At 43.0% G+C, this 20738-nt stretch overlaps 5 protein-coding genes across 10 annotated transcripts; 3 read left to right on the forward strand and 2 right to left on the reverse strand.

Annotated features, from left to right (window-relative positions):
• Positions 1-3: 3 nt before the first annotated feature.
• On the forward strand, positions 4-8000 carry zgc:154054 (Alpha-1,3-mannosyl-glycoprotein 4-beta-N-acetylglucosaminyltransferase B-like). 2 transcript variants are annotated; one of them, XM_047026237.1, is made up of 15 exons: positions 6-312; positions 1164-1298; positions 1611-1733; positions 2054-2187; positions 2765-2811; positions 2907-3020; positions 3145-3220; positions 3395-3509; positions 3911-4041; positions 4390-4497; positions 4813-5006; positions 5655-5733; positions 6169-6229; positions 6651-6763; positions 7621-8000. In XM_047026237.1, exons 1-15 carry the CDS (start codon positions 222-224, stop codon positions 7636-7638), a joined length of 1539 nt encoding a protein of 512 aa, XP_046882193.1. In that variant the 5' UTR covers positions 6-221; the 3' UTR covers positions 7639-8000. The 2 variants fall into 2 exon arrangements, with proteins under 2 accessions (XP_046882125.1, XP_046882193.1); XM_047026169.1 differs by lacking the exon at positions 7621-8000 and having other exon boundaries at positions 4-312; positions 6651-7000.
• A 93-nt stretch (positions 8001-8093) lies between these two features.
• On the reverse strand, positions 8094-10641 carry scocb (short coiled-coil protein b). 2 transcript variants are annotated; one of them, XM_047026849.1, is made up of 5 exons: positions 10512-10633; positions 10124-10195; positions 9940-10020; positions 9669-9807; positions 8094-8814 (listed from the first exon to the last, which is right to left on the reverse strand). In XM_047026849.1, exons 2-5 carry the CDS (start codon positions 10140-10142, stop codon positions 8784-8786), a joined length of 270 nt encoding a protein of 89 aa, XP_046882805.1. In that variant the 5' UTR covers positions 10143-10195; positions 10512-10633; the 3' UTR covers positions 8094-8783. The 2 variants fall into 2 exon arrangements, with proteins under 2 accessions (XP_046882805.1, XP_046882885.1); XM_047026929.1 differs by lacking the exon at positions 8094-8814 and having other exon boundaries at positions 8904-9807; positions 10512-10641.
• A 229-nt stretch (positions 10642-10870) lies between these two features.
• On the forward strand, positions 10871-14946 carry setd7 (SET domain containing 7, histone lysine methyltransferase). 3 transcript variants are annotated; one of them, XM_047026352.1, is made up of 8 exons: positions 10910-11218; positions 11873-12002; positions 12146-12347; positions 12492-12681; positions 12780-12861; positions 13216-13333; positions 13620-13777; positions 13899-14946. In XM_047026352.1, exons 1-8 carry the CDS (start codon positions 11179-11181, stop codon positions 14086-14088), a joined length of 1110 nt encoding a protein of 369 aa, XP_046882308.1. In that variant the 5' UTR covers positions 10910-11178; the 3' UTR covers positions 14089-14946. The 3 variants fall into 3 exon arrangements, 2 of the variants coding, with proteins under 2 accessions (XP_046882416.1, XP_046882308.1); XR_006956562.1 differs by lacking the exon at positions 13899-14946 and having other exon boundaries at positions 10871-11218; positions 12146-12358; XM_047026460.1 differs by lacking the exons at positions 12780-12861; positions 13216-13333; positions 13620-13777; positions 13899-14946 and having other exon boundaries at positions 10882-11218; positions 12146-12373; positions 12492-12524.
• A 160-nt stretch (positions 14947-15106) lies between these two features.
• On the forward strand, positions 15107-17421 carry zgc:113425 (uncharacterized protein LOC541425 homolog). 2 transcript variants are annotated; one of them, XM_047026681.1, is made up of 7 exons: positions 15107-15218; positions 15419-15588; positions 15695-15754; positions 15847-15978; positions 16190-16336; positions 16425-16485; positions 16685-17421. In XM_047026681.1, the coding sequence occupies exons 2-7, from the start codon at positions 15424-15426 to the stop codon at positions 16789-16791; spliced, it is 672 nt and encodes a 223-aa protein (XP_046882637.1). In that variant the 5' UTR covers positions 15107-15218; positions 15419-15423; the 3' UTR covers positions 16792-17421. The 2 variants fall into 2 exon arrangements, with proteins under 2 accessions (XP_046882637.1, XP_046882669.1); XM_047026713.1 differs by having other exon boundaries at positions 16688-17421.
• Positions 17422-17522: 101 nt separating this feature from the next.
• On the reverse strand, positions 17523-20607 carry rab33ba (RAB33B, member RAS oncogene family a). The gene is made up of 2 exons (XM_047026582.1): positions 20076-20607; positions 17523-19784 (listed from the first exon to the last, which is right to left on the reverse strand). The coding sequence occupies exons 1-2, from the start codon at positions 20301-20303 to the stop codon at positions 19284-19286; spliced, it is 729 nt and encodes a 242-aa protein (XP_046882538.1). The 5' UTR covers positions 20304-20607; the 3' UTR covers positions 17523-19283.
• Positions 20608-20738: the final 131 nt, after the last annotated feature.

Raw genomic sequence — 20738 nt, forward strand, 5'->3', positions numbered from 1 at the left:
ACACTGTCTCTGCATTCATATAGGCTGCCATTTAAAGAAACGAGGAAGTTATTTGACGCCCTTTTTATTGTGTTCTAGTAATCACGTCTGATAACTTGTCATGTCGTAACCGTAAGAAGCTGATAGCCACCTGTGGTATGACACACCTAGGCTACACCGTGCTCTCTTGGAAACAGAGTCAGCGGGTAGCTTTCTACAGATAACGCGTGTTTGAGAATGAGATGAGGCTCAAGTTTTTCAAACTTATATGTCTTCTAGCTTTAGGAAGTTTTCTGTCCCTCACCTGGTTTACAGCGGTTCGTGAAAAAAAGGGTAAGGAACTTTGCCGCACATATGCGAACTCTTGCCTGCATGAAGTATGTTGAAGGTAGGTGAGCACCTTGGGGCACTCGGCCCGTAGGGTTGTCCGTAGAGACGGAGATGAAAAATAGCAGGCTAAATCCAGAAGTTTTCCACTTACTTAGCTAACTGTAGTTTACCATTTATAGTCTATAGACTAATAATGTATGCTCACTTACATCATTTGGTCGAGGAAATCCTGTAATTTAGCCTACTGTATGATGGTTTGACCTGTTCAATCAACAGGTCAAACCTGTTCAAGGTGTAGCTAATATCTGTGGTTGTCAAATGTTGTTACAGTTGGCCGTCGTTAAGTTTCCGTCATAGTTAAAAACCTACTACTTTCAACAGTGACACCATTAGTTGAAACGGTCCCCTAGATGATTTATAAATATCTATCATGTAGGCAACAGCATTATGCATATGCCTACTTCAGTTGGACAGACAGTGTATTCCCCACTATTATGTTTTGGTCTGGGAAAGGTACACACAATTAATTCCTCTGCTGCCTGCTTTCTTCAAATGTGTTTCCCAGCAACCCACCTTAGCCTCTTGCTCTGTGGGAGAACATGGCATTAGTGGGGTTGTCATGGAAATATCTGTGGTCAGACTCAAAGGGACCGGCCAGATAATCTTTTTGTGCTTGAAATTCATTTAGTGATGATTCGTGTTGTGAGTGTGTCATTTACAATATGTAGGGCCACAGCTGGGGAACCCAAGACTTCATACCTGTCATCAACACTAATTCTTAAAATGTTTCAAATTAACCAATAGCAGGCTGATATGACAGGCTTTAGCTAAGTTTATCTGTCTCGTGTGTGTAGATGCTGTCAACCCTAGGATGCTGGTTCTGTTTGAGCGTCTGCTGGTGGCCGAGTCCAAGGGCCAGCTGTTGTCTGTAGAACTGAGCCGAGTTCTGGGCCATTTCAAGAACCTCAACAAGACTCAAAACATCACAGGTAACCACACCTACTTCAGAATGCTTCGTAAGATTAATGTCTGGTTAATTAATTCTGCTATGCAACTGGAACAAACAAGGAACAGCCCTTTTCCTGGTTTTCTCTCTCTCTCTTTCTCTCTCTCTCTCCGTCTCTCTCTCTCTCTCTCAATCCCTCTTTCTTTCATTTCCTGTCATATTCCCCTGTCATATTGCTGGCCTGCAAGAAACTGATAGGCTCTTTATGGCATCTTTAGAGGGACTTTGGTCTTGGTGTTTGTGATCTTTTTAATTATGTGTTGTTTTGTGTTCGGTTCCTGGATTTGGTGCCCAGAGAAGGAGAAATGGAGCGCCCTTTCACCCCTGCTGCCCAACCCTTACCTCTACCTGCCCCATCTCAGGGACCATCCAGACAGCCTCACCCCCAATGTGTTGCTGGGTCAGGGCCGCATGAGAGGTGAATGGATGAATGAACTGATGAATGGATGAATGAGCGTCATCATTTTGTGTCATTAGCTCAGCAAAATGCATTGACAGACATGCACGGCCCCTGTAATAGGAGTCAGATGAGTGTGGACTTTCAGGAAATAGATAATTATACTCATTATTACTCTATTAGCAATTGCTGGCTTATACTTTGCCTTTGAAATATTCTAATTGACGAGTAACCCATTGTTGACCGTTATCCTTTTTTCCTTTCTTTCTCTTCTTTCTCTCTCCTTTCTCTCTATCCACTGTGTGTGTTTCTGTGTGTGTCGGGGGGGGGGGGGGGTGTAGTGTCACTGGTGCTGGGCATCCCTACAGTAAAGAGGGCGAAGCAGACCTACCTCGTTAGCACCCTCAACTCTCTCCTCTACGACCTTACGCCATCTGAAAGGAATGACATGTTGATCATTGTCTTTGTCGCTGAGGTAACCAGGGAAGCCTGTAGACAACACACCACCCACCCACCTACACACACTGCTATTTAGTTGGGTCCTGTTGATAGTTACTTAGTAAAACACACTAAAATGCAATACACTGGTGACAGAGACTAATGATGTTGCACTGCCCGACTTGTCAAAGTGGGAGGGACAGAGACTAAGGAATTCATAAACCTGTTTGACCAGCGGAGCACAATCCAGGATAACAACTCTGATCTATATACATGTTTTAGTCTGAAAGCAGACATGCATTCGTGAACACGCACAAGAGTTTTGAAAGTGAATGGTAATAATATACAGTAGGTCATTTTTCATACTTGTCTCTATTTCTGTGTATCAGGATATACATTTTCAGTTTAAAAAACAGACCAATACATGAAATCATTCCCTACATTGTGCTTCTAAGTAAAAGCTGTTCCTCTGGAGGGAAGTGACAGGATTTGATTCACCCCGATGTATTTTTCTTGAGGATTAACTTTAAATTAAATGATTTGCCCAAGAAGCATCTCTTCATGATTCCCATTACTCAATATTTATCCCATATCTTATTTATCCTTCTGGACAGACGGATATAGAGTATGTGAGAAGTGTTGCAGCAACTATAGAGAAGAAGTAAGCACTCTGTATTTTAAATTTTATTTTTTTATTTTTTTAAGCTGTGAGCTGTAGTTACATTGTATGTTTCTGGTATTGTCTGGGTATTGTAGTTTTCCCAAGGATGTGCAGTCAGGACTCTTGGAGGTGGTGTCCCCTTCTCAGTACTTCTACCCCAACTTTAGCAGCCTCAGAGAAACCTTTGGAGACACCAAGGACAGGGTCAAGTGAGGAGCATGCATGCGCACACACGCACACACTCACACACAGCGCAGTGCAAACAATTCCACACATTTGTCACGTACAATGTGTCAGAAACCTTACAGCCATTTGTCTTTTGGATGTCCTCAGATGGAGAACAAAGCAGAACTTGGACTACAGCTACCTAATGCTCTATGCCCAGGATAAGGGGACCTATTACGTACAGGTAGGGCCTGTTTTCTTCTTGGTGTTTGGCTCTATGTCTATATTGTCTGCCTGTCTTTCCTGTCTTTCCCACCTGCTGACCTGTCTGTCTGATTTGTCTGTTCTTTACTGTCTTCCTGTATGCTCAGCTGCATGTCCTGACATCACTGCTACATCCTGTGTTGTGTGTTGTCAGTTAGAGGATGACATCGTGGCCAAGCCCAAATACTCTCTGACCATGAAGGATTGTGCCAGTCAGCGGGCCAATCAAGACTGGCTCTTTCTAGAGTTCTCTCAGCTGGGCTTCATTGGTTAGAACACACACACACACTCACACACTCCCTGGTCTTTATCATGCATACAAGAAGCACACACCTCTTTATTTCTTTTTCTTTCTCTCACACACACACACACACTTTCTCTCTTCTGTCTTTAACACACACACAGTTTACATATACATTTACATGTCATTTAACTAAGAGATATAAAAACGGTGCAAATCGGTAGTACAGCAGGTAATCCAGGATCCACACATGCTACACTACACTCAGACACTACACTCTCACTGCACTCACACACACACATCTTTCTTTCTATTCATCACATACACACGTTGTGTATCTCTCTCTATGACACACATGTTCACCATTGCACGTTTACCTCAGTTCGTATGTATTTTTTGTGGTACATTAAAATGTGTGTGATCCCGCAGGTAAGATGTTTCGAACCAGCGAACTACCAATGATAGCAGAGTTCTTTCTGATGTTCCACAAAGACAAGCCCATTGACTGGCTGTTAGACCACATACTGTGGGTGAAGGCATGTAACCCTGAGAAGGATGCGGTGAGATATCATTGATGTAAATAAACAACACATTAGCACACACAATAAAATAAAATACAAATAAAAACCAACAAGATTGTGCTCGTACTGTATATATTGTGTCAGGCTAACATTCAATCACATTAAAATCATGGTGTCCTTATAGCTTCCAAATTTGCACATCTAATTCCCATCCAATTTTGAAATGGGATGGATGGACGAAACAATGAATGGATGGACGAAACAATGAATGGATGGATGGACGAAACAATGAATGGATGGATGGGCGAAACAATGGATGGGTGGAAGGAAACCATAAAATGTTTGCTTCCTGCTTTGACACCTGCTGTGTCTTGTTGTGCTGTGCAGAAGGACTGTAACCAGCAGAAGGCTGTGCTCAAGCATAGATTTACGCCGTCTCTCTTCCAACATGTTGGCCTGCACTCCTCTCTGCCCGGGAAACTACAACATCTCAAGGTCAGACCTCTCTCTCTGTGTCGTTCTCTCTCATTCTCTCTTACTCCAACTCTCTCTTGAACACGCTCTTGCTCACTCTTTAATGCTACCTAGATTCTCTAATTCTCTCTATTTCTCTCTCTATAAACCTCTGTGTAACTCCCTCTTTTTTTCATTCCACACCCTTTTCCTTACTTACTTACTTATTCTGGGGAGAGTGTGTTACAACTCAAATATTTGTAAGCTGTGGATCCGGTTCTTACCATGACATACAAGGATGTACACACCTGTCTTTTGTGTCTGCGAGAATTTGAGTGTTTGCTCCCTTCTCCCCAGGATAAGGACTTTGGGAAGCAGCCCCAGTATGTGGGCCACAGCAACCCTCCAGCAGAGCTGAGCAGCAGTCTGAAGCACTACCAGCAGCACAGTCTGGAGAGGGCCTACAGGGGGCAGGACTTCTTCTGGGGGCTCTCCCCCACCACTGGGGACTACATCCTCATCCACTTTACCCAGCCCCTCAAAGTCAGAGGGTCAGTGGAAGGGCCACACACATACACGCATTATAATTGTAGGGTGTGTGTGTGTGTGTGGGTGGGTGCACACAAAGACAGAAAGACGGAGTACATGCACACTCTTGTCATGTATCTAGATTTTTGGGGGAATATTTTGCAGTAGCTCATTCAGTATATGAGCTGGTTTCTAGCTCCTGTGTGTGAGTGTTTATACGTGTGTGTGTGTGTGTGTGTAGGAGAGTGTGTTGACGTGTTAACAATGGGGACTGGCATTAGCCTACATAGATTAGATAGAAAGGAGAGGTTGCTACTCAATAAACTTACATCAAGTTTTCCATCATGCTTTTGGTGGCAGTGTATTCACCTGACATCTAGCCTTCAATAAAGCACACTGGACTAGTCCAAGTTCAAGTCTTTTATTTGAACTTGGACTAGTCCAGTGTGCTGTACTAGTCCAAGTGCAGTCCTAGTGCAGCTAAGTAGAACAGAAATATTGGCCATATACACAAAGACAAATATGCGCATAAACTATATGATGAGATAACATCATAAAATATACCAATATAAGTATTATTGCCCCATGAAGTAATTGGCTGATAGTTTTTCTATTTTCTTTTTCGCAAAGAAAGTGATTGGCTGACAGGTGCTCTGTTCCCACACTTACAGGTACCGATTCCGCAGTGGAAACCTGGAGACCAATGGGGATAGGTTTTACAACACCACTGTGGAAGCCCTTCCTAGTGACGTGAGTAACAGAGGTCACACTATCAACATGTCAGCCTTGGTTGATGGGTCACTATACTCTCTCTCTCTCTCTCTCTCTCTCTCTCTCTCTCTCTCTCTCTCTCTGTGTGGGGGTGGGGGTGTGGCTGTGGCTATGTGTAATTTGTTAACTGTGTGAGACTTGAAACGAAACTATATGTAGGTATGACTGTATCTGTGACTGTGTGTGTCTTCATGACAGGTGTGTGTGTGCTGGTGTCAGCAGTGTTACATAGCTATCTCCTGGTGGCTGAATCTCCCTCTCAGGTGTCAAAGACCTTGGGGAATAGGGAACACAGTGACATGAAACACCATCTTGGACAAGTGATCTTCTATCTTGTCGTGTGTGTGTTTGTGTGTGTGAACTGTTCACTGAAAGTGCAGAAATGTTCTTATATCATGTTTGTGTCTTCCGCAGGGTTTAAAGAGAGACATGTCTCATGGATACCAAATATTGGAGGATGGCTTCATAGTGATTGGTACCTAACTGTGATATCACTTCTGTTACTTATCGGTCTCAGCTTGCTTTTCTGCCGTGACAAACACAACACACATGGTGCACACACAGATAACAAGATTTTAGGCTGATACCAGTCATGTGCACTCATGTAGAAGTACAACTACAGTGTGTGGGTGGGCACACTGGGTGTAACCGTGAGTTAATAGCAAGTTAATGTTTTCACATCCGGTGTCCATTTTGTCCAACCTTAAGCATCAGTGCATCTGTTTAAGAAACAGATTGGTAAGAAGTAGGAAGGGTGAGGGGGGGGGGGGGGGGGGGGGTAGGGTTAGAAAGTGTGAGGGAGAAAGGAGGCCAGTTTCTGAGCTTGAGGCAGCAGTAGCTTGTATGTCTTCTCTACACATGATTTCATTGTGTGTGTGTGTGTGTGTGTGTGTCAGGTTCCTTTGCAGATGGGGTGGCGGAAGGAAACATTCACACGGCCATTCAGTCACTCTCTGCAATACGCCTCATGGTGCACTCTGACTCTGATGTTTGGGTCCTGTTGAGCGAGGTATGGTGTGTGTGTGTGCGTTTGTGCAGGTGTGTGTCAGTGGCGGTTTCTTTAAGACTGCAAGGGAAGCTCGGCTTCCCCTAAAATGTCAAAAAATGAATGGTCAAATATGTACTATTGTGAATCAGACACATTCAGCAGGTCGACCGACTTGCTACGGAAATGTATGAGAAGGAAATCGTCACAGTGTATTTCCCTGTTGAAGCCCAGCATCCATGGACTTCAATGGGGCTGCTTTGAACAGATTTTTCAGTGCTTCGAAACCTGCTGCGCTCATTGGATAAATGCTGAGATTATGTCCCGCCCACGGACCCTCGGCGTCTCTGGGGGTGAATGGAAGAGTGGGCTGGCCTGGACTCCGAGTTTAATATCGTTTTGTTAAATCGTTCGTTCATTCATTAATTCCTTCATTCAGACAGTAAGCTAGGCTAATGTCGTAGGGGTGAACTAGCCAGTGAACTATAAATGCAAAATGTTTATCATGTAGGCCGAAAATTAACTTCACCCCTTTGAAGGACAAACAGCTGCCACTGGTGTGTGTGTGTGTGTAGGTGTGTGCGTGCAAATAGTGTGGTAAAGTCTGCGCGAGGGAAGTTCCTGTATCTGATGCCCTGAATAAGGAACTCACAAACATGTTTCAGTGTGTGAGTGTGTGTCCACTTATTTTTTATTCAACCTTTTAACTAGGAAGTCCCATTGAGATGCTAGTTCTCTTTTACAAGGGAGACATGGCCAAGATAACAGAAGCAATAACATTTACAACATTTATGTAAAGAGGGTCTTGATGGAAAGCACATTGTGTGGTGATACAGCAACATTGGTTTGGTTAACGCTCAGTGCTTGTTCCACTCTGTCAGATATGTATTAAAGTTTGATGAGGAGAGAAGAGAGGAGAAACGGGAGCCTTCCACTTGCCTTCCCTGTGCTCAACTGGCTGAAAACTACCATCTGGTGGACAAAGTCATGTATGCAGTTTCCTGAACTTGGATCGTCTTATCCAGTGCACCTTTGGCTCAGCCTCCCTAAAGACTTTTAACATGGTAAAGGGATGAAGAATATGTATCATTGGCCAAAGCACTGTAGAGCTGTCATATTAATACTTGAACATGATCCAGGAGATGTTAAGAGTAATTTAGGAGTATATTTTTTACATTTCAGTGAAGATGTCCCACCTTATACCATTATTGAATGTGATGTAAATAAAATATACAAGTGACACTCCCTTTACAAAAACTGACCAGTTAAAATCGTGATTTCTTATATATTTTACTGAAACATGCAATTCTCATTAATTGTTTCACAACACTTTCATATTCCATGTCTTTATACTGAAATAGTAAGTGTTTGACTATTGCTGAGCCAAGCCATACTAGCCAGCCAAGAGTACAAGACATCTGCCACAGAAGCTTGACCCGTTCTCAGAAGTTCAGGGCCAAACCAGTCCAGAACTGTTCCAAGAATACACAAAAGTTTCTGTTTAGGGAGTCCTAATAAAGTATATGATTTCCTCAGGAAACAGTTCAACTTGACACACCTACTGTTGGGCACAAGGGCTGCTTCCCATTTGGTAAAGTTATGATATTTCCCTTTCCCCTAAGAAAAGGGAGAGAGTGGAAGGAACCACTTTATGGAATTTATCGCAGCCTTGTGCTCCACTTCTCAATAAATGATCAGTTTGCATCAATTCAGAAGCTGCACTCTTTAAATTGTTGTTGAATTGGAGACTGTACACTGGATTTGTTTCTAGATCTGGTTATGAGTAAAACTAGTAAGGTATGGGAACACATACCAGTAGCTCAGGGAATGTGCATGTCAACTGAATAACTAGGCTTTTGATACCCCTTCCAACCAGTTACATTTATCTGGAACAAATTAACAGAAGTCAGGTATCAATTTGCTAACCAAATGGGGGTGTTAGAATTTTGCCATGAGTAAGCAGTTGACATGCTTCTATTTGACTATTAATACATAATGTCCTCACAAAGTCGAATGAAGAACATCAAAATGCAAAAGCTGTTGCTCATTTGTCCTTCCGGGCACCTTTAGTGACTCTGTAAAAACGTAAACAAATACAAATTGGAAACCATTAGACAGGGAGGACTAGAAAGATGAATGAGGGTAGGGGAGCGTTACCATGGAGACCAGGTCATAAAAAGGCAAACACTTTTTTTATTAAAACAATTTTCTTTTGAAATCTGCAACTTATTTGAATTTCACAAGTGTATGCTGCATAAACACTTCAGGTTTAAGGTGACTTCCACAGCCTTACAGGTGCAATGAACCTTCTCCACCATTGGTCTAAGTTTTTGTATCAACTGCACAATTTACAGCGGATACATTCTGTGCTGGACTCCCGTTTGAAACCATTTTGAGTTTGGATTAAGATCGACACGTGGAATGGTTGACTCAAATGAAAAACATGTTTGGCAGTGGAGCAAGGTCATAGTCATTGTAGAGTCTACATCTAAAAGCATTGTCTAAAAACAGCTAATGGCAATTACATAAACATTACATTTAGAATGTATTCAGACTGTTCCCTTCTGAGAATATTTTCACTTAGTGACTTCATGATTAATATAAACATGTAACAGACAACATGAAACAATGGCAACCATAGCAAGTATGTACCGTAACATAAATACAAAGGGTAATCGATGAGTAATCGAACGTAAACATTTGACATTGCAGCTTTACCGTAAAATTGAAAATGTAAACCAAAGCATGATGTGAGAAGTGGTCAGGAGGGCTAAAGGCATTCGATTTGACGGTTGTAGTTCATAGAAGGGGTTGGAAGGTGGGTGTTAGGGTAGTGGTCTGGGGTGAAGTGGGTGGAGAAGCTGTGGGTTGAGGAGCGAGGGAAGCATAGCAGGAGGGGTGGCCGTCGGGGGCTTCCAGAGTTCCTTACTTTCGTTTGCTCTTGGTGTCCGTGGTCTGAAACACGCTGGAAGCCGACATCAGGTTCTCGATGTACTGACCCAGAACCTGGTTCTCCGACTTCAGCTTCAGGTTCTCCTCCTTTACTGCATCCACCCTCGCTGACAGATCTAGATTTGCAATTAAGTTGCAATAATCTTTACAGTTACTTACATACTTATAATACAAACTCATCCCAGCTGAGTCTGTTAAAATAGGAGCCTCTGTGGGTGTGTGTTCGTGTGTATAACTACTTTGCTCACCTTCAAGAGTGTGTTGCAGCTCCAACACCTGGTTTATGAGCCTCGTCTTCTCCTCCAGCTCTGCCTGATTCTCCATGTCACCTGTGCGTACGTACACACACATACACACACACACGAGTCTCTGAAAGCACAGGCAAAGCCACTCGGTTTGTGCAGGCATGTTATGCTGCTGAGTTTTACTTACCATCCCCGTCGGAGCTCATGGTGAAGTACTCGTCTTCCTTTTTGGAATGCAGGGCTGCGACTCACGGGGACACTGTAGTAAATGAAAAAGACTAAGTAAAGTTCCCATCTAGATAGCTGCAGCTAGCACTACATTACTAAAACACGTTGCCACTCATTTTAACCTCGCCAAATTCAACAATAGTTGGAATTTTCAATGAGGTAAATAGTGGCGTTAGCAAAATAGAAAGATAATCAGCTGATGGGACGAATTAAATCCTGATAACAAACAGGCCTGCTGCTAGCAAACCTAGCCAACGTTAGCTTGTGTCCCCAAGCTGTGTACAGCCTTAAGACACGTACATTAATGTAAACGGGTACTTCAAATGAATAGAAAGTTACGAACATACCCTTTAATGTAGAAAACAAACGAACTAAACTTTGGCTGGATAGCTAAATCTGAGGGTGAAAAACAGGCGATTAACAGAAGATGTCAAGGTGTCCAGCGCTTCATCATTCGTGTATACTCGTCACATGGCCGCTAGAGGGTGATGCAAGCTTGTTATATTTACTGTTTAGAAATAAATTGGCACAATTTATTGCACTGGTTAAATACAATAACAACGTTTTAACCTTCCTTGTTAATGAAAGGATTATCCTTGGAGTTCTTCATTGTCTTCCTTGAGGATTTACGTTTGTTTAGGTGCCGTTATGGGCGTAGTCCATAGAGAAGCCCTTTGACATTCTTGTAAAGGGCTAATGCTAGCAATAACTAAGAATCAAATTTGATATTGATGGTCTCCGAAGACAGTACCTCACTGTGATTCTAAGAAAAGCGTGATGAGTATTTATATACTGGTAGGGCTTGAATGCCAGTATTCTTGTTTGTAGAATCCCCGAGAAATCAACTAACACAACACATTCACAAGGATGTCTATTTGTATTAGACTAGTCTACAGTAGGCACCTTTAAGTATTTAGCAGTGGTTGGGCTGGAAGTAATCAAGGAGGGCAGTGGACCGAGTTCAACATTTCACCCTTGTACCACGCTTGACAGTCAGTTTACGGCGGCACGGCTATGGATAGCGATGACGAAAATGGAGAAGAAGTCGTTGAGGGTAAGAATCCATACCAATACATACGAACGAATAACGATGTTATTGTGAAGATATTTAACAACACACTTTCATCTGTTCGACCGACAACTTTCCAGTATTTGTGGGCTTATTTTAAGCGTATAGCCTACGTAGGCCCTCTGTCTATAGCATTGTGCAGTGACGCCAGGGAATTTATTTCTGGGGGAAACCCTCATGACAGTAGAGCGAAGCCTGCAGAGAAGACACGTAGACCTGGTGGTGTATTCCTTCGATTTAACATTTTCTAGGTTTGAAAGTAAACCAACATTGAATGACAGTCTTCTTCCGTGCTTTAGTGAGGTGCTCATTGATGACCACGTGTGCACATAAGCTTGCCAAATTGGAATAATATATATATGATGTTTTGATAACGAACGTGTTACAATACGTTCAAAGACAATACGATTGAGTTTTTGTCTATATGTTTTATATATTTTGTCTCATGTTTTTCTTATCACTTCGCGGTAACCTTTTCTGCTGCGCAATGATTATTTAATAACGTCCAGTTCATGTAGAGAGAAAGTAGCAGGCTAACGGCTAACTATTTTGACTGACATAGCAAAAGAGTGATTGCCAGCTATGCCAGATTGTTAAAGCGTAGGAATTAACCAATTCATCTCGTACATGTACATGCAGGTCCTCTGGACGAGGATGACCAGCCTCATGGGTTCTGCACGGTGACCTACTCGTCCAGTGACCGCTTTGAAGGCCACTTTGTACATGGAGAGAAGAACGGGAAGGGAAAGTTCTTTTTTTTCGACGGGAGGTACGACAAAGTGACTTAATTCTGTCGAAACAACATCTCACACACACACGTGCCTATACAACATCTCACACACAGACACGCATTCTCTCTTTCTTTTGGACTTTTCTCTCTTGATGACCCTTACCCACCCCTCCTCTCCTCAGCACACTGGAGGGCTATTACGTGGAGGACGCCCTGCAGGGCCAGGGGGTGTACACCTATGAGGATGGGGGTGTCCTTCACGGGACCTACACTGACGGGGAGCTGAACGGGATGGCTCAGGAGTACGACTCCGAGGGTCGTCTGACCTTCAAGGGCCAGTACAAGGACAACAGCCGCTATGGAGAGTGCTGGATTTACTACCCTGTGGGTCCCCAGTAAGGTGTTACATGGTAGATATGTAATAGTTGGTATGGTTGGTGACCTTGTATGACTTGTGAGTCTCAGAGCCTGTTGGACATCAGGAAAGTGTGAACATGCTTTTGTGTGTGTGTGTGTGTGTGTGTTTAGGATCAAGGCTGCCTATTTGGGAAGGTTAACGAAGATGGAGAGATGACAGGTAAATCTGTTGCGTATGTGTATCCTGACGGGTGCACAGCTCTTTATGGCACCTTTGTGGAGGGGGAGCTGATTGAGGCTCGACTTGCCACCTTGGTCTCTGTGGAGACGGGTCGACCGCACTTCGATGTTGTACCTGACAGTGAGTAATTATGCCTTCCTTACCATAGTTAAAATATGTTGGGATTCTTATGCATCTTTATTTTTGGTTGAGCAATGACCAACTATGTCCTCTCCTAGGCCCTGTGTACTCCTATGACAAGTCCACCTCAACCTGTATCGCCACCCATACTTGTCTGCCAGACCCCTACGAAAGCAAAAGGTTTGCCCTGTTGCTTGTTTCCTAACCCTGCCAAGTTAACCCTGACTGATTAAATGTGCTCCTAGCCAAGTTCATGAAACATTTCTGGTTGTAAATTAGCTTAATGTAGAACTGGACCCATAAGCAAAGGACTGCTCAAGTCAATAACATAACAATCTCCGCTTATGAGTAACCTGTGCCTTATTCTTCATTAACATAGACCCTACAAAGCAAAACCAAGATTACTTTAAAGTAATTATCTAATTGGAAGGATGATGAGGGAATCTTTAGATTTCTACTCTTTAACTACTTCTATAAACTGTCAATGGCAGTGGATCTGATGCAGCATGTTAACTCATTTCCTCTCTGGTTCAGAGTGTATGTGGCTGACTCCCTGGTGTTGGGGGCAGGAGACGGGCTGTTTGCCAAGGTGGACGCTGAGCCAAATACTGTCATGGCCTTCTATAATGGAGTGCGCATCACACATTCTGAGGTAGAGGTCTTTGTCTGTCTGTTTATGTTTTAGGACGTGGATAAGTTTGAGGAAGGCACAAGGAAAATCCCTTGTGTATTTTGTGTCAATGCTAAATATATGCTGTAGCTCCAGGTGTTTTAACCACCTCTTCAGCTTTCTGTTTTAGCCTGCAGGACACATTTCTGGTGTCTCCTCATTGCTCCAATTAACAAACCTCAGTTCATTAGTCAGAACAATACAAGGTCTTAGCAAGGTTTTTCACTGTTATTGTTGTATGTGGCATTGCCCACGGCTATCCGTCTAGGTGGACAGCCGGGATTGGGCCCTGAACGGGAACACCATCTCATTGGACGAAGACACTGTGATTGATGTCCCCCAGCCATTTGACAAGATGGAGATGTACTGCGCCTCATTGGGACACAAGGGCAACCACTCTTTTACCCCTAACTGCAAATACGACCCGTACGTACAGGCACTGACTACCAAATATAAAATGCCTCCTCTTTTTCTTGATGACTCACTATATGGACAGGAAAGCAAGCTTTTGTGTTCTTACAACGTGTTTGTTGATTGGTTTCTCTAGATACGTCCATCCTCGTTTTGGGTCTATAAAATGTATCCGCACGTTGCGGGCAGTGCAACGAGACGAAGAGCTCATGGTGGCCTACGGTTACGACCATGAGCCGTCGGGAGAGAGTGGACCGGAGGCCCCTGATTGGTACCAACGAGAGCTACTTGCCTTTCAGCAGAGACTGGCAGCTGAGAGGGAATAGAACACACCCTGCTACCCTACCTACCCTGTGCCCCCAATACCCCTTACTGTTCATATCACTGAAATATCACCTACCCTCCCTCACCTGCCCTTCATGGACAGGCTGGAGACTTTAAATAGTTAAGCCTGTACCTTGAACTGAATTACAAAGCATCCCATAGTTGGTCAAAAACATTCTTAACTGTGTACCTGCACAACCTGTACCTTAACAACCAAGTTCTCACTGTATATTCCAACCTTCAATAGTAAAGATGCTCCTTTTCAGTGAAATGTCTGACCAAGAATGTATACCCCACTACTTTTACACTCTTGTTTTTCCAGGACAAGCTGTACAAAATCAATATGGGTACATTGTATCAGACTCGTCTTGTGCACCGAGGACAGAAACCATTCGAATGAAACACTGCAATGTGTGGATGACTTGGAGATCCACAAAATCCATGCCACAGCAGCCCACAGACATGATGAAAATCTGAGAAAGGCACCATGCACCTAAGGATTTTTTTAGGAGTAATTGTAGTACAAGGAACTGCTGGCTGCTCCAAAGGGTCTGTCTCTCTGGTCTTGGTCAATGTTTCATACAAACCGTTGGAAATAAGATGATAAGTGTTTTGTAGGTGTCTTGGTTTATACATCTTTTGATATCAGCTGTAGCTAAAAGGAGAAAGACTACTGTATACTTCTATCCTTTACTGCGAGTGTGTGTGTTTTTGTCTGAGAGCTTGATGACTGAGTTTGCAAAAGGATTCCCACCCTAGTAAAACTATTAAAATGTGTTTTCTTGTGCCACTTGAACTCAGTTGCCACAGTAATCTGTCTTTACTTAAAAAGTAACCATAATAAAGATTTGTGTCAAAAATCTTTACATTTATTATCTCACTACGAAAAAAAGTGTAGTAGCAAATTTCATATTTATAGGACATTTAACAAAATTATTTCGGAGAGCCTACTGAGCATGTTGGTCATATAAGGGTTAAACTTCTGCACGGCTGTCGAGCTGCACCTGCGCGTGTAGGTTAATGGGTAACGCACTGCCTTGAGTTCACCTGTTAAACAACCTGAAAACTGCCCGGAAGGGAGAAAGCGACTACTGCGCGTGGGGAAAAGTAGGTTAATTAATCCTACTTTTCGGTGAGTATGAGATTATACAAAATGAAATATATCTATGTTCTTGAGTGAAGTAACCTAGTGTGAGTGCCCATTAATTGTAGGCTACAATACAAAAGGTGGCGTAGCCTATCAAAAGATGCGATGGGTGTACCTAAACATAACATAAATGTACACTAGTATTTTAACGTTTACTCTTTGCGTGGTTTCTATGTGTTGTGTAGATCAGATGGACCGCTACAGGTATTTTATCTTCAACCAGCGTAGCGTCGTGGTTCTAGGTATCCTTCAGGTGGCATGTGGGGCATTGTGTATAGTGTGCGGGGTCATGGACGCAGTTTTCCGCAAAGACACACCACTCAGCACGACCAGAGCTCCAGTATGGGCGGGATTGGTGTGTAAAACTTTGGATAATTGGATTACTTTATTGTATGAAACATGTCCCAATGTTTGCCTATATGTTTTATGATGCATCACTGTTCTCTCTCCCTTGTCTTTAGATCATGGCATCTCCCGGTGTACTAGCTCTATTTGCCTCTCAAAGGAAGAATCCAATACTGGTAAGAGAGAGCCTGTGTGTTAATGTAGGCGTACTTAACTGTTTAAAATGGCACTTCCTATCTAAAGTATTCTACTTGCAACGATCCCCAAGGTGAACGTGATGATCATCTGCTCAGTGTTCTCCTGTGTTGCCGTGGTGATTGTAATATCATATGCCAGTTTGACACTGACTTATGGCGAGGATGATGAAGAAGTGTTTCACCACCACTACATACCTGAAGTGGTAAATCCCTGCCACCCTCCCCCCACCTAAAACAAACTCACATCCACACTGATAATGACCAAGCAGCAACGTGAAATGGACACAACATTTTCAGAACGAGCAGTCTAATGACACTCAACCAAACCCTGTATTGTTGTTGTCTTAGTGTGAGTACCAAGTATGCCACATTAGGACGCTAATGACATCAACAGATATTCCTGTCTCCCCTCAGAAGGTTGTGCTGAGTCGGATGGTGAGGGGATCTAATGCCACCATGTTGCTAGCCTGTGTCGTCAGCCTCTTCCTCTCCTCACTCATCTCCTACGTGGGCTGCCGCAGTCTGCCTCTCTGTGGCTGCTATGATGGAATCACAGGCCTGGTGAGGAGACAACCACAGCACTCCCCTGTCTCTAAAAGAAACCTGGAAACCTTCCCCCCTCTCAACCATGTGCCACCGTGTTTTGTAGGAGACCCTGGTCCCTCAGAGTGACCCCTACCCTCAGACGGAGCTTGTGTGTACCTGGCAAGGTAAGCTGCCCGACTGTGTTGGGTGCTGTTGGGCAACAGGAGGGTCAAGATTTGATGGTGAGACTGCATATTACCACTATTATTCTAGACAGGGAAGACCCTGTTGGTGTACTTTGCTGTTTGTTGTGTACAGATAGATGTTTAGCCTGTGTTTTGAGACTGGAATACATGTCCAAAACCGTTTTCCCTTTCTTACCAGCAGGGGGCGACGACCGGATCTTTAACTCGCCAGCAACCTTCAGTGACACGGACCCAGAGGAAGCAGAGGTTCCATCCAAACACCCAGCATACAGCAGGCTCACCTGAGGCCTGGCCTCTGTGTGACCTTACTTTGTTAAGGCCATATTTAACTTTTTCTTTACATCCTTAGTTCTATGATCACTGATATGGATCAGATGCCTTCTGGTTGATGTAGGCAAACCCACAGCGGTGCTATTATAGGCTAATGGAGGACAGGAGTCCAGTATAAGGACTCGAAGACAGCTCACATGCATCTTGCATATCCACCAGCATTTCATTCTTCTCTGCTGTCTCCCTAGAGCTAAGAGGACAGACCCTACATAATTTGTGCCAAACTAATTTCAGCCCATCTTTCATTCTGTTGTCTTTGGTATACCTGGAACCAAGCTTCCCTTTTGGGATTTCCGAACCAGTTTCCTGAATTACAACATTCTATTCTGAATGTTTTGGAGAACAAAGATCATTTTCCTATTTGTTAAATACTGAGACTAGGTACAGATCTTTGAAACCAGCCCAGTGTAAATTAATGCCATTTTATACTTGATCCAATACAGCAGAGCTACTGCTCATGCATGTATTATATTTTATACAGTCAGCTGTTTAAACCTGGCAGATTTATCATTTTTGTATTGTAACCACCTGTGCTACTGTGTGCCATATTTAATAAAACAAAATATAAATTTATGAATTATTAAACAGAACAGCACAGAAATCTGATAAATGACACTAAATATGTTTTGGGAGGCTTTATTGCAAGGTTACACAACATTTGATATAATTCCATGAAACCATTGCAAATTCACTTCGATTCACTGTTCCTGTACAGTCAGTGCATGAGTGACCTGATTTAAAAACAGATGTAATATTCAGTGCCAGTGTATTTGTTAACCCAGTCAACCAGACTGAGTATGCTGCTTATCTTGTTTCACTTGATCAATGTAGCTAGTGAAACACACTTGAACATAGGATATGGGGCTGATAATGTACATGAATATGTACATAAATTCACTAAATGGTTATTACACAGAAAACAGTAGTTGTTTGGACCCAAGTTGGACTGGAAAAATGGAAATAAGAACCATAACAAAACTGAATATTAAACCACCAACATAGGACTTCCACTAGATCCCTATAAAATGTCTCAACGTCATACTTTTCAGGGCTATCTGCGTTTAACAAGCCTTTGGGTCAAATGTATCTATGTCTATAAAACCTTATCTGACTTTTGTGAGGAGGCTTTTTTTTTGTCAGCTCAATTGTAAAATATTGCTACAGTATCAGGCCAAACTTGTTTTCACACAAGGAAAGAGCATGGTTTATGGCACAATGTAAATGATGTAAGTTACCTGTTTCAGAAAAAACTAAATCTGGACCACGGTGTAAATGGAGTCCTATGCTGGCCATGAAGATAGTACACTGCTCATTTAGACAAAGACGCTAATACAACTGACCACTACCAGGAAGCTGTGTGATCAGACCAGCTAAGACACGGCACAGCAAACTTCAACAGAGCATCATTTGATTTTTATGCAACTCCTCCTTAGTCAACTAACCAATTAATATGTCATAGGCAATGACACATGTTGGCTTTCATTCAAAATAAGGAGTCAAATCCATTGTCTTTACCTTGGGAAAAGATGATAGACAGTTTACATGGTCAGTTGGCCAAATCATAACACACTGTGCCAAGCTCTGAATCATTTTGGGGTTTATCAACATTCTTTCCATACCATACACACCTGAAAATCTTTTATCAATGGACAATATCAAAATAAAAATGTTTCATAAATGGGCCACAGAACCTGCTGAGGTCCAAATACAGAAATAAAGTAACAGCGATTAAATAAAAATATGTAAAAGACCTTAGGGTAACACCACAAAACTGGGTTTGAATATAGCAAGGGTTATGGTGGATGTGTAACTGTAGGCTATAGTTAAGTACTGTAAGAGTAGAGTTAAAGTATGTTTCTTTTTGTATATATATATATTGTTTTACTGTATTAGATTGTATTTTAGACATGCTTCAGATTGTTACATAGTGAAAGAAATCCTTAACTTGTTGAACTTGTTCTAGAGCTAAAGCAGAATACTTTCCCTGCCCACACATCTTACTCACTGGCCAAGAAAGAAATCTACTTACAACAAAGCAGAGGGTGACTAATTGTGTTTTTCCATTATACCTATGAATGTATTTTATATTTGGAAGTGCCTGACTGATTTCTATGGCTAGGGCCTGACTAGGATAGAGGTATGTGTGTTATCCCTTCAAATGTTCACTGGGTTCACACACAATTGATAAAAGTATTTTTTTATCAATATGGATGATAGACCCTGACAAGTTATAATTCCCTTCAAACAGTGTCTTTTCAAATAGTATGTTTTCAAATATTTCAGAAAAGATATGATAAAAAAAAAGCGCTTTTTGATTGTTGAGTTGAAAGGCAAGATAACAGGCAGTGTGGAAATTGTGCTTTCCTCACAATCACCTCTGATTCTTCAATTTCCTATATCCCTCATTCTCCCTTTCTTACTTCCTGTCCCTTTTCTCTTTTTCTCACTCAGCAGCCGCAGCCCCAGCCACCCTTCTCATCACTCTGGCCACCCCCCCTACCTAGGGTCACTGTGTGTCCCCCGACACTGCCGGGGGGCTGGCTCAGAATGAGAGGTTTCTGGGACTTGAGCTTGTGCGCCACTGTCATGAAGATGGCCTCCACATGGTCGCTGTTTCCTCGCTGGTTGATGGATCCGTCCACGCCAGCCGTTGGGTTCTTGGCAGACGTCTCAAACAGGGGCATAGAGTGAGTATCGGCAAACTGCTGCGCCAGGTCCGTGCCCACCTGGATGGAGTCCTGGAGGTCGCATTTGTTTCCCACCAGGATCCTGGGCACTTCCTGTCCCAGAGCATGCTGCTTGCACTCCTCGATCCAAGCCGGGAGGCTGCGGAAGCTGGCGGCGCTGGTCATGTCGTAGACGAAGACCACCGCGTGGACGTTTCGATAGTAGTGCTGTACCATAGACTTCCTGAAACGTTCCTGTCCGGCTGTATCCCACAGCTGGACCTGCAGAAGACAGGAAGGAAGATCGACATACACACACTCAGATGAATCACTTATTTTGTTCAACGGGTATGAGAGCTGCTCATATGTCCTGTAATGTGTTTATGATTCTGCAGAGGGCAGCCAGAACACAGTGCATCTTATTTTGCAGCCACTGCCCTTTAGATAAAGGACCCTTACAAGATACCCTTATCTTGAAGGTTGGTTGGCCTTATACTGTGCATCGTTGTAAGAACCCATGTAAAATAACTCCTGTTTCTTATTCCAATGGTTTGACACTTCTCATTCGCTTACCTTTATTTTTTCGCCGTCAATCTCGATAACTTTCTCCCTGAAGTCCACCCCGATCGTGGCCTCGGTTTTCTCTGGGAATTTGCCTGCACAGAATCGGTAGGTGAGGCATGTCTTGCCCACACCAGAGTCCCCAATCACGATGATCTTGAAGATTCGTGTCCGTGGTGGCGGAAGGTTCACGCTGGTCAGAGAATTGGCAAATTCAGTAGATGTCTCCAGATTTGCCATATTGATAAACAAGCCACTAAACTTGTTATTCGATACGAGCTGTAGCTAGCTCGACCACGAGCAAATATGTTGTGACTCGCGAACTTGCAGCGATTGATCTGTCGGAACAGGACAACCTTGCCCTTGAGACATACAAATTAATATTCATATGTAACCAAGGACACCAGCAACAAACAGCTACCTGGTTACGTTTTAAATCGTACCAGTTCTGAACTGTTGTTCACAAAAATAATATTTATGGGTACTATGCAGCTAGTGGCTGGTTCGTCGCCACGTACAATGTTGAAGGACTCATCTCGCGAGAACTTTCTGGAAAGGGAAAGTCTTTATTGATTGGATCCGTTTCGACCAAAATAGGCGTGTTTTGAATAAATCAACCTTTCACTTCCAAATAAGGCGTACTCATTAACATTTGTAGGGTTTAAACGTCTCTGG

The sequence above is a fragment of the Hypomesus transpacificus genome, chromosome 1 (assembly GCF_021917145.1).
Source record: "Hypomesus transpacificus isolate Combined female chromosome 1, fHypTra1, whole genome shotgun sequence".
NCBI classification, from domain to species: Eukaryota; Metazoa; Chordata; class Actinopteri; order Osmeriformes; family Osmeridae; genus Hypomesus; species Hypomesus transpacificus.

Bases quoted from the DNA above. Each gene is read 5' to 3' on its own strand.
- zgc:113425 (XM_047026681.1), top strand. From the start codon at position 15,424: ATGGACCGCTACAGGTATTTTATCTTCAACCAGCGTAGCGTCGTGGTT. The intron at 16,337-16,424 runs GTGAGGAGACAA...CGTGTTTTGTAG, and splicing joins ATGATGGAATCACAGGCCTG to GAGACCCTGGTCCCTCAGAG. The intron at 16,486-16,684 runs GTAAGCTGCCCG...CTTTCTTACCAG, and splicing joins GCTTGTGTGTACCTGGCAAG to CAGGGGGCGACGACCGGATC.
- zgc:154054 (XM_047026169.1), top strand. From the start codon at position 222: ATGAGGCTCAAGTTTTTCAAACTTATATGTCTTCTAGCTTTAGGAAGT. The intron at 2,188-2,764 runs GTAACCAGGGAA...CCTTCTGGACAG, and splicing joins TCATTGTCTTTGTCGCTGAG to ACGGATATAGAGTATGTGAG. The intron at 3,221-3,394 runs GTAGGGCCTGTT...GTGTGTTGTCAG, and splicing joins AGGGGACCTATTACGTACAG to TTAGAGGATGACATCGTGGC.
- rab33ba (XM_047026582.1), bottom strand. From the start codon at position 20,303: ATGGCAAATCTGGAGACATCTACTGAATTTGCCAATTCTCTGACCAGC. The intron at 19,785-20,075 runs GTAAGCGAATGA...TGTCTTCTGCAG, and splicing joins TTGACGGCGAAAAAATAAAG to GTCCAGCTGTGGGATACAGC.
- setd7 (XM_047026352.1), top strand. From the start codon at position 11,179: ATGGATAGCGATGACGAAAATGGAGAAGAAGTCGTTGAGG. The intron at 12,682-12,779 runs GTGAGTAATTAT...GTCCTCTCCTAG, and splicing joins CTTCGATGTTGTACCTGACA to GCCCTGTGTACTCCTATGAC. The intron at 13,334-13,619 runs GTAGAGGTCTTT...CTATCCGTCTAG, and splicing joins TGCGCATCACACATTCTGAG to GTGGACAGCCGGGATTGGGC.
- scocb (XM_047026849.1), bottom strand. The intron at 9,808-9,939 runs GTGAGCAAAGTA...TTGCAAATCTAG, and splicing joins GCTGCAACACACTCTTGAAG to ATCTGTCAGCGAGGGTGGAT. The intron at 8,815-9,668 runs GTAAGGAACTCT...ACGTTTTTACAG, and splicing joins GACACCAAGAGCAAACGAAA to AGTCACTAAAGGTGCCCGGA.